Source organism: Polypterus senegalus, chromosome 15 (genome assembly GCF_016835505.1).
Source record: "Polypterus senegalus isolate Bchr_013 chromosome 15, ASM1683550v1, whole genome shotgun sequence".
Lineage (NCBI taxonomy): Eukaryota > Metazoa > Chordata > Cladistia > Polypteriformes > Polypteridae > Polypterus > Polypterus senegalus.
In genome coordinates, this window is record NC_053168.1 from 38,262,709 (window position 1) to 38,275,090 (window position 12,382).

A 12,382-nucleotide genomic window follows, 5' to 3' on the forward strand; every position below is an offset into this window, starting at 1 on the left:
GTCACCAGCATATGAATCGGCTTTGTTCCAGCCTCCCTTGCTCCTGAGTGTTATTATTTTAGGTGCATTTCTGAATTTTGGACATGATTTAGATAAGTGCTAGTTATTTTCGCTGAAGCCAGACGTATAATATATACATCTGGAGACAACCATGAGTGAATTTTGCATAAAACTTAGATGTCTCACTGAGTGTCACATTTCTAAAGCGGTCCACTGCCTTGTGAAGGTGGTACTCGGTGCAGGAGCTGTGATATTGAACTGCAAAGATCAGTAGCATTCTCGTCAACCTTGTCTGACAGAGAGCAAGATGAACTGTTTACTGTCGAAAAGTCTCCAAAAAAACACTATTAAAAAAAGAAAAGTCTCCAAATAAATACTACGATATGTCATTGCCGGTGCTGTGTGTGCTCTCTGATTTTTGGTGTTATGACAATAGTGTAGGAGTTAATGTAAGCTTCAAAGAATTGCCAGATATATTCATGAAAACATGAACTGCAAAATATGCATTTCAAGTAAACGATGTGTCACACCTCATGAAAGGACTGTTGTTAAGAGAGCCCCAGGAGATGTGGATTTCAGTACTCAACACACCCGAATCAATACCAGCAGATGCACAGAGAGGCTGCACAACGTTCACTTTATGAATACACGTCTAAACGAGTAACTAAAGAGAGTTAACATTACTGTCTAAATAGAAAAGCAAACATACCCTGCCAGAATATAGCCGCAGTGTTTTACCATGTAGTACAATACATAGACCACAATGCTTATCTAAGCTCTATTTGCTGTTGTGACGGGATAGCCAAAGTGACAGAAAGAGATCATAATCAACAGAAGCAGTTCTCAAGTAGCTGCAGTGCTGTGTGTGTGCGTGTCTCCTCTGTTGCAGCAATCATTACAACGTTCAAATGATTCATTAAGCGTTAAGTACCTTGAGCTACTGAGCTCCTGAATGGATAACAGCAATTTGAGCTTTTTATTTTCTGTCTGCATCAGGTCTTTTGTTCAGTTTCTGTTTGCTCTCTTCCTGAAACCCAACAGTTTATAATGCAAGGACTGGAGGGACTGGGGTGGGTGTTTTAGGAAGATATCCCGTAATTTTGCTGCATTGTAACGGGTCGTCCCCAGACGTGTATTTTCATTTGAGTATCCCATCTGGCCCCGTGACTTTCAGATTGTTTTCATAAACATAAAAAACTTGTACTTGTACATAATTTCCTTTATAAATATGTCTTGTTTGATGTGTGTATATATATATGTGAGTGGCTGAGATTAAACATATAAATCGATAAAAAAATATAACACCCTTTTAAGTATTTGCTTTTACTTTTGCATATCTCCCAGCATTCTTTAATCTTATTTGCATGCATCCCAGAATTCTTTTTCTTGAAAAACACATTGCCATTCCAATAGATAAATAAATAACACCCTTTTAAGTGTTTGCTTTTACATTTGCATACATCCCAGAATTCTTTGTTTTGAAAAACACCTTGCCCTTATTATGAGTCATTGTCATACTTACCAAACCTTCGCTCCAAAAGTCAATACACATTTTCAAAAACAATGATAGCTTTATTCATTTAAAACTTACATCTTATCTAAATAACACTATAATGATCCTAAAACAAACTGGCACAAATTTAATTCTATTAATTTCATATTGTAAAAAGCACAACTGTTTTACCTCCCATTACATCATGGCAGAACCATTATAGACACAAGAAAGTCCAACAGTGACAAAGATAATCACTGTACAGTGTGATGCACTTATAATAATATACAGTAAAACCTGTAATAAACTCAGTCTTTCTCTTTTTCAAAGATTTTGCAGGGTTCTCCTGAGTTGATTGAGCCCATCTTCTTAAATACAGATTATCATTTTCTATGTCAGTCTATAGGAGGAAACTCAGTAATCCCAGAGGACAGGACAGGTAAGAAAACCAAACGTTATTGTTGATAAAAAAAAATCTTTTTAAATTTAAACTGTAGTTTGGTGGTCATGTTGTGTAATGGGAAATGAGGCTACCTTATAATATCAGGAAGTACAACTGAGAACAAAAGAACGAAATTTGACAAATGAAGGGATGCCATACAGTCCACCCTGTTGTTTGTTCATCTGATAGTTAAGCTATCCCATCCATGCACTTTTTAAAAGTTTTAAAAGTTTATTTAAGTTTATTTCAAATTTTTAGTCACATTATGTCCTGTGGTATATTGGTCTTCAAAGACTATCATCACCTTTACAGTATGGCTAGGACTTTGTATTAAGGTGACCCCCTTCTTCCTTAACTTTCCTAATCAGTTTCTGATCTGTAAATGTTCCTGCTCAAATTCCAGAAGTCCCAGTCTTTACTGGCTATCACAGTTCTCACTTTGGCCGCCATTCTCCGTTTTGTCTTTTTGTTTTTATCCCTTTTCTTCTGCCCCTAATTTTTACAGTGGCTGCCCTGCATACTAATACCTTACCCTTTTATTTGTCGTAGCATCAGTCAAACCTTTCAAACATTTAGAAGTATTTAAATAATTGACTTAAAGCTTATACAGAACATTTTCTCATTTAGCTCAATGACTTTTGCCTGCTGTTTCTCATTCTTGTGTTTTAAAATTATACGCTGCTTTTAATTTTTCCAGTAACACATGTCAACAATTAAACCCATAAAAGATGCTGCTTTAGTATCCTCTGCCTTTTCCTTGTGGCTATCAAGTTCCTTGAGAGCCTTCGGGTGGAACAAATTGGATATTATTTTGTCAGTTTTTGAGTTCAAAGCAATTTTTAGATTCATCCTGCCAACTACTCTAGTTTTGATATTTTGAAAATGGTTTGCTTTTCACACTGCCCTAAAATGTATGTTCTTTGCTATGTATGAGCACTCACTCCAAACTGTTGTAATGTACAATGCCTTCAGTTGGACAGACCTGCCAGCCATAATGTGCCCACTAGGCAGTTTGGAATTTGCTCACTAAGGTAGATCCTTAACTATAGTGCTGTTTAACTCGAGACTACTTTCTACACAGATCTCACTGAAGATGACTTCCCTCACGTCTACTGACCTGGACGTACACTAATTAATAAGCTCTTAATTCCCAGCGTGGATTAACAGTAAAGGCAAACTCTTCTTCTGTTCAATATACTGTAATTGATGTGTAATACCATACAGCAAATGGATGGTTAAGCATAAATACTACATAAAACGTACAATCTACACCAGGGGTGAGCAAAGTCAGTCCTGGAGGGCTGCAGTGGCTGCAGGTTTTTGTTCCAACCCAGTTGCTTAATTAGAAAACAATCCTTGCCAATAATTTAATTTCATGGCTTGTTAGTGCTTTAACTGTGCCTTCTGAGGCCACTCTCACATCCTAGATTTGTTTTCCTTTCTAAGGGTATCATCCAAATGATTTGAAGGCTAAAATGGATGATTAATTCTCAGTCCTTCACTTTTTTCTCTTCACTTTCCTTCCAGGTATTTAATTAAACCAAATAGTGCACAATACATACACACAGGTGAAAATGGAAATATGCTAAATGGAGAAGTGCTGCTTTCTTTTGTCATTTGCATCTTATTGCTAATAAGGAGTAATTAAAAACTGAGAATACAGATGTTTAAGACTAAAATAAGCAATAAGGGTTCAAACTGTTAACTAGCGAGACAACTGCAATGAAGCAGAAGTGTTACTTGATCAGTAAGTGCTCCTTATTAAGCAACTGGGTTGGAGCAAAAACCTGCAGCCACTGTGCCCCTCCAGGAATGACTTTGCCCACCCCTGATCTAGACTCCTGCAGCCACAACAGTTTTAAGATGATCTTCATCCTCATTCCAGGTGGCACATTTCTTAGCCATAGAACCTCCCCTGATGCAGACTCAGAGCAACACTTGTCATTCCCAGATGTAAAAGAAAAAGACCCTCTCTGCAAGTCATTGTCTGGCTTACATTTCTAATGCCTGTTAGGCATGGCCATCCTGTGAGTGCGGAGTCCTGTATTCTAAGTAAACTTCTGAACACTCAGTAAATAATTAATATACACATACACCATTCAAGTGATTGAAACTTTTGTCAAATAGAAAAACAAACAATCAATTGTTAAACCTTAACCAAAGTAAGCTATTCCAGTAATGTCAGTCCAGCATTTCAGTCTCTATGCCAAAGTCCATGTAATCCCTCCTGTGGGTGCAGTTATCAGAATGGCACAGATTGTAAAAAGTTTGTGAATTTTCTTCCACATATTAGGTCTCCCGCATGGTCTCCTCTGCTCAACGCTAAACCAGTTTAATTTTCTGAGCCTGTCAAAATAAGACATGTCCTTAAGTCCTGGGATGCCCTTGTTTGCTCTTCTCTGCACAGCTTCAAGTGCCATCCTTCCCAGTCAATGTTTATTTGGAGAATAAATATTTTCTCTTTCTTTGCATGTTTTTTTCTGCCATGTTATCTGTGGACTCCTGTTTAGTCCAAAGTGAATAAATGTTGGTTTGTGCATAAGTATGTCCTGAACCCAGAAAGAGCTGCTTATGTCTTTCTACTAATACAGCAAGAACAGAATCCGGTGTCCTCATGATCTTGTGATTCATAAGGCAGGTTCAAAAAATGGATGAACTAATTATTCTGTGTTAGGAATTACTGTTGGGGATTTTTCTTCCTGCAATGCTTCCAATGTTCATCCTTTATTTGACAGATCTGAGGGAGCGTAGCATATGAACGGTCTGAGTTCACAATAGAAAATGCTGACATATATACCAATGCAAGAGCTTATAAAGGTTGAGATAATTTGCATAGCATAGACCTAAAACGTGTCTTTCTCCACCAGTAAAAATTAAAAGAATAGTTTAGCTCATCTCACACCCTGTGCCATGTATGGATATTAAAGGTACCAAAGTATCTGATTACAATAAAAATATTTGGCAAAACATTTTATCACTGAATAGGCCAACTTATTGATAAGAAGAATTAAATATCATAGGATCTCATCATCTCTATGGTGGGACATCCTGGAAACACAAAACTTCATTGCACAGAAGAGCATGCAGGAGGTTTGTCCTACAATTATTGTAATTCTGTATTTCTCTTCTGTGATCCTTTACATGCATCTCTGGCATTGCCTGTGACATGCTGTTAAAAGAAGAGCAACCCTTAATATCTACAATCCATATAAAGCGAACTAAAGTGAAACAGCAGGCATAACAGGCCTGGGAAATTGAGACAATTAAATGGAAGAGTTCACTACTTGATTTCCTTGAAGCATGTTCCACAATAACAGCAAATGTAGAGGACTAAACAGCAAACTCTGATTGACAGTTTGATTACGTGATTAAAACAAATAGGAAAAAGCAGCGAGAGCAAGTTCGGCAGAGAAAGTTAAAAATGACCTCTGAACCTGTAATGTCTCTACATGCACATTTAGCACCTCATTTCATTACTTTTGTTATTTGATGCACATGTGTAGTGTTTATTAAGTATATTACGCAATCCAATTTCATTTTCTTATTTGTATTTTTATGAAATGCAATGCAAACTACAATACTTGTAAATGAAAGCTATAAAGATGAAAGATGTAAATCAGCTCCTAAAACTCAAATAAATGTTTGAGATTCCATTATGTTTATCTGTTTGTAGTCAACAAAGAATATAATGGGCCCTCCCCAGTGTTTTTCAGACTGATTTAAAATAGTAGAGGTTAATGCAGTATGATAAGAAATTGCTATTATACACCATCAGTTTGACATTTTATAGTTTGAAACCCAGATAAACAAATTGGATATCAGGTAAAGCGCCTGTTCTTGCAGGTATGTAATCAATGAAATGTCAGAAAGAATTTTATAATCTTTCAGATATCTGAGGAGAAGAACTAATGAATAAACACTATCCAGGCACAACTCCAAGCAAGCCATCAGGCTGTCTGTATTTTGCCAGTTACTGGCAAGGAAACTGAGAGTAGACATCACTACACACACTGAACACAGGGTAGGAATTTGTAAGACTCCTGTCACGGCTTTGTAGTCTGAAACCTTTTTCCTTCTTTCAGGTGGCTGCACTGGGGTGGATTACCAGGAAGGAGTCACGTATGAGCAGATGCAGGTTGGTGTGCAACATAAAAAACATGAAATAGGTTGAAATGTTGAGGAGTTGCTCTTTTGCCAATGTTTGACCTGTCATCATTTGTTGATTCACATGAGATAAAATTACATTTTGTTTCGTCTGGACGTCTTCGGTCACTGACAGCGTATACAGTGGATTCAGAAATTATTCAGACCCTTCACTTTCTCCGAGTTTGCCATTTTTGCTACTCAATCTGCACTGTAGATCCTCCCCGGAGGTTGTAGTGAAGGACAGAATTACAACAAAACTGCGTGCCAACAGAAGTCCGCCAAAAAACGCTATGTGGGCTCCTTAATACCAACAACAATACATTTGCATAATGCCTTACTGGGACTGGGATTGCCAAGTCAGAAGTTTTCTTTGCTTTCTTTTTAAATTTTTGTTCCATTTTAGTCATTCTGTACATGTCAGACCATAAAATGTGTGTATATATGTTTATTTATCTATATATTTATGTATTTATTAATTTAAAGAGCTTTTGTAAAATGCCATATTCCCTCTGGGGACAAATGAAGTTCTATCTATCTATCTATCTATCTATCTATCTATCTATCTATCTATCTATCTATCTATCCTTTGTGAACCACAAGCCGGGCACACCGCTTCCCTAAACCACATCCAGAGACACAAGTAAGTACAAGCACATGCTTTTATTTTTCTTCTTTTTCACAAACACAGCACAACACAATACTCTTCTTCTCTCTTTTCTTCCCTCGACTGTTTTGGGCCAGCATCATCGACCTCCATCTGACTCTAGCTCCCCGAACAGAGTGAAGCAGCCTTTTTTACATTGCACCCAGAAGTGCTCCAGATGTTCTCTGATCCTTTTCCAGCAGCACTTACGGGTGTTGCAGAAGTGCTACAGTCCAGGGCTCCGGAAATGTCCAGGCACTCCACTGGTGGTTCCTATGAGCCGCAGCAGGGTTGAGCTTCTAAGCTCGAAACCCTGTGGCCTTGCAGTAATCCAGGGGGGTTGCCCTCTTATATTCTCTATCTCAAAACCAACAACAAAGTGATAATAAGAAATTGAAAATGTGTTTCAGAAAGGTTAGAATATTTATTAAAAATCAAAAACTGAAATCTGCAAAAAGTATAGGGATCTAAATACTTCTGAATTCACTGTATATGAATATGATTGAATACATGCTTCAGCATTCAAGTCTCTACATTGAAATAGTGCTAGATGTTCAATAAGATTAATGAAAAACTAAACTAGCATTTCAGGCAGAAACTTGTTATGCCAGCCACACTTTTTGGTCTCAAATGACACCATGTTGTTTGCATTGGGAATTTATATTTCCTGGAGACTGGAAGGATTGGAGCTAGAAGAAGGCTGGAGGTAGGCTTTGGACTCCTCATCCAGGTTAGCTGTCTTGCAGAGGAAAAAAAACAAGTATGTGAGCCATTGTGCATCCTCTGAATCCTTCCTACATGTAAATATATCCTTGTAAGATCTTCAGAACATTCAAACGTGCGACAAATTGATTTGAATATTCCGGTCTTGTACCAAGTTCCAACACAATCGCCATGAAATGCCTGGCTGCTGCTTCATTTTGTAAAATAAAAAAAAACTGTAAAAAGTCTTTTCCAGTTATAGGACTTATGTCATTTTACAGTATCACATTTCACAATATATTCTTTTTTATAGCCTTCACATCCTTTGCAATGTAAATTTGAAAAATAATGAAAACAGAGAAGAATTGATGACCAGTAACCTGTTTAATGCAAATAACCATCAGTGGAACTAAATAGTTTAAAGAAATGAATGTCTTATGTCTTGTTTCTTTTCCATCAAGAAACAGGTCTTCTCTGCCATGGATTCTCATTCACTATGCAAGCCAGGTCTGAATGGGCACTGACTTTTGGTTCCATCGCTCTTTAAATAGCTCCCTAGGTGGAAAAGCTGGGACATCCAGGGCTAAACAGGAAGTGATATCACAGCCTGTCCTGCAGGAGAGAGGACCGTCATTAGTGTTTGCTTTCACCCTGACAGTGCGGGTGAAAGGGAAAACCAGTGCAGATAGATACGCTCCCTGGGTACTCACGGACACAAGCAGACATTAATTAGTTTAAATGTTATATCTCTAGAAGTTTGAACAGTCAAAGAATTGATTAGGCTCTAGAACTGTCATCAGCAAAACAGTTCCTAATGACTGTTATCAACTCGACTAATTGCTGACGGTGTCCACACTTTTGTGTTTGCTATATTTATCTTTTTATAAATATATAATATATAATATATATATAAATTGTAACTGCACATTAACATTTTCATAAAAATGATATTGTTTCATTGTTCAAAATCTTAAGTTTGTCCAGGCATTTTACATTGAACGTTAAGCCAGCAATACTCCTTTTCATACTTTAATACCAGTAATACAATTACACTATTCTGTAATTTGATCAGAACTGCTACTGGAAATTTATTTATTTGGCAGTGCAGAAACATTTTTAAATAGCTTACTGTTATAAAAGTTTAGCCTTTGCTTGTTTGTTCCAAAGTTAACTGGATTCAAAGCATAATCTTATGACTAGAGATTTATATACATTATTTTATTGGAAACTTTACAAAGAAGGATTTATTATATAAAGAAAAGGTTGTCTGTTATGAAATACACTTATTGTTGCTATTGAAGGATAAAAGAAATCCGGAACTCGGAGAGCCAAGGGATATTTTAAGCTATTACTAGTTGCTGATGCGTAAAGTAGCTTATGTCTTGTCTACTCACTTCTCTGCTGCTTTCTTGCTCTAATTTCCTCTAGTTGATTAACAGCCTGTATTAGAGAGTTTTTAAAGCACAATCTGCCCAAATGTCATTCCTGCCTGTTGATGGTACCACCTTTTAAAAGTCGCTTACTAATAATAGTCAAGAACTTTTTCAGCAGATCATTATGTTTGTTACTCTGCTTCCTTATGTAACTTAAAATGTTTTCAATCATTCCATAATCTTCTAAAAAGAGGGCTTAAGTGTTCTTATAGTCAAAATATCTTGCTTTCAGGCTGTAGCCTGCTATTTTTGGGTCTCAGTCCCCTCCGTTCTCCTCCAGGAGGTGCTCCCTTTTAGCCACATGCTCATTCCAACACAGTGTGCTCAGAAGCGCCTCTGGGGGTCTTTTCTGCCCATTGCTGTCAGGCAATTCAATACTTCCACCTGATGTACTTGTTAGGTTTATTTGTATTTATTTATTTATTGATCTGTCCTGTGAGTCTGTATTCTTGATTTTTATGTTTCTATTGCTGTATGCACATGAATTTCCCCATGAGATTTATAAGGTTTATCTAATCTGATTTAGAGCTTTAATGTCTACAGCTTAACTGGTTACCAGTTATTCCTCAGTATTTGGGCAAACTTCTTCAGTTTTTATAGCGAAGATGATGATAGCACAAAAAAAGTTCCCAGGTGTCTCTTTACTTTCCCACATCATTGGACTGAAATTGTGAGCAGCATTATAAATTTAAATGAATAAATAAGTAATCAAATCAAATTAAGGGTATTTATTAAATAGCCTGCTTTTGTATTTTAGACCATGATTGAAGAGGTTCTCCAAGAGAATGGCTACTACAGTGCAATGCCATGCAGGTAAGTCAAACCCTAATATCCAGAGAGTGGCAGAAAATAGACTGATGGCAAATCAGAGGCCATCGCTACTACTGCCATCAATTCTCTGCAGGAGGAGTCACTCTTTGGCTCATTCCATCACAATCTGCTAAGATCTATCTATCTATCTATCTATCTGTCTGTCTGTCTGTCTGTCTGTCTGTCTGTCTGTCGAAATGGTAACTTATAATTTCCAGTGAATCTTGAAATAAACTAATTGACTCCCAAAAACTGACTGTACTCTGTTTATGATTGTATGTGCTGGTGCAGATATCTTTTATTGGTAAAAACAGTGATTGGGAGAAGCAGATTAGAACTGTAAAGCTTGAGCTGCATAGTGATAAAATTTTATGTGGGAAGTGACATCCATAACATCTTCTATAACTCTGTGATGGCCAGTGCAGTTTTTTACGTGGTAGTGTCTATTAAAATCACTTGAAGAGAGGCCCACCAAATCAACAAGCTAATTATAAAAGCTGCCTCAGTTACTGTATGGGATGCAGTCTTGACCCACTGGAGGATGTAGCAAAGGAGAGAATTAAAATTAAACAGAGTGCGTTTACGAACAGTGCTGCCTATCCTCTCTGTGACCCACTAACACCGAGGACTGTCAGCCAATGAGTTATTCAGCAGAAATGTGATAAGAAACACTACTGGGGCTCCTTTATACCAGCAGCAGTACGTCTGTTTGTTTCGTGTTAATTTTCTAGCTTTTTAGTCATTCTGGTGTGTGTTCATATTAAAGTATGTGTGTATATTTATTTATTTATTCTCCTTATTATTTTTAGAACTTTTGTAAAAATGCCAAATTTCACCCTGAGGACAAATAAAGTATCTATCTATCTATCTATCTATCTATCTATCTATCTATCTATCTATCTATCTATCTATCTATCTATCTATCTATCTATCTATCTATCTATCTACATGGTATTGTGGGGGCCTGGACACTGACTAGAATATAAAACTTTGCAGTATTTTAAAAATCTAATTGGCTTTGCAGAACAGGCTCATTTTACAAGTAGAAAAATAATTGAGAAATGTGCAAATAAGAAATCATGCCAACCACACAGTACCAGCTCTGTCTTCAGTAATGATAGCATTGCTGTATCATATGTGACTTTATTTCTGTATCTCTACAAGGTTACATTAAGAAATCAGTAACTCTGCCATTTGGACCATACACAGTAAATCTTTTTTCCAGTGTCTATTCTGACTTCTGCACTACATGTTTGTCTTCAAACCAGAATAACTAAATTCCTGTATTGCGCTAATTCTTTTTGTTTGTATTTATCACAGGAATCTTTCCAGTCCATGGGGAAGCCGGGGTCTTCCTGCTACAAAGAGATAAATATGTTCCATGAAGTCTTTTGACAATGTTTAAAGCTAAAGTTATACTGCCAGTACCTCACTGAAATGAATTGTACTTACCAATTATTCCATTTGTAATTAGAGAGCCTCTGTGTAGGAGATAATCACTAATCACCCATTTGCAGTGGTCTTTAATTAAGTTTTTGTCACAGTGCTTTAGTTTTAATATCCTTATAATACAAAGCAGTATCTCCTGTGATCTAAAGCAAATCTTCACTTTAAGTATGTAAGTGGCCCCTAAATGAATCCTGGAGGTTATCAATGCCACTTAGGATGTGCTATTTCATGCATTTTTACAGCATATCTATATTATATATTTTTTTAATACTCTAATAATTATTAATGACACTACAGTCTATTTAATCTTTCTTTATGGAAGGAAATAACATTATAGCAATACATTTGGAAGAAGATTTTTATAATGTGTGCTTCTCAGGGTGGTGCTGTGATAAGTTTCACAGCAAAACTGTCCTTTAGTTTTTCTAAGAAATATTTTTTAGCTGTGCAATATCCTTTCTAAAAGTACTTTTTGAAAAGTATGTCAGGTTTAGTTTCTAATATTAAAACCACAGGATTAACACAAACACGTTACTCACTGTTGTTTATTACATGCACTGAACTAAAACTCGGTTTAAAAATCACATCAGAGAATGAAATGACCAAGTGGGCTTTGTTGTTTTAACTGAAGAGAAGCGCAGAGTCGTCTTTAAGCAGACTTTTTTTGGCGTGAGTTTGTAAATTCACAGGATAGTTCTAGCAGTTCAGGCATCCTATTTCCGAGTGTAAAATTTCAACTAACCCTAACCCTAACCCTAATTTGTTGTGCAAATGGGAGTCCTGAATTCTAAGCAATCATGCTAAATGTTTCTGCATGATAAAAGGAACACTGCTTTGTGCTGTAGTGCGTGTATCATTGGCCATTTCAACCAGAATGAAGTCCCTTTTTGTCCCATTGAGTAGTGGTGGTGGTATACAGTGGATACTGTGGTCCTGTTCACATCCCATAAACAGTTCAGTCAGCATTAGGCTCGCCATTGTGTGACTACAGATTGATGCAGCATATACACCACGTCATATATGGTATTCCCAGATCTCAAAGAAAAAATATATTTTGTAATTGAAATTTGATCTATATTGGTTTGGGTATTTAATTTTTACTATTAATGGTGGCTTAAATATGAATAATTATTAATGCAAGCGCTGTATAATACTTGCACCTATTCTGAATGATTGCTAGATTGTATTTACAGCCATTCTTAAGCACTACATATTTTACCTTCTTGCAGAATATCAAAACGGAAAAAGAAAAATCACAAAATATA

The 12,382-nt window shown here is 36.6% G+C and overlaps 1 protein-coding gene across 1 annotated transcript in view; it reads left to right on the top strand.

The window, feature by feature from the left end:
• Positions 1-11,085, top strand: part of nek10 (NIMA-related kinase 10) — a 214,625-nt gene extending 203,540 nt beyond the window's left edge. Inside the window, exons 34-37 of the mRNA XM_039737572.1 lie at positions 1,823-1,931; positions 6,017-6,069; positions 9,616-9,671; positions 10,989-11,085. Coding sequence (XP_039593506.1) covers positions 1,823-1,931; positions 6,017-6,069; positions 9,616-9,671; positions 10,989-11,040 — 270 coding nt within the window. The 3' untranslated portion in view covers positions 11,041-11,085. The remainder of the gene's footprint in view (positions 1-1,822; positions 1,932-6,016; positions 6,070-9,615; positions 9,672-10,988) is intronic.
• Positions 11,086-12,382: the final 1,297 nt, after the last annotated feature.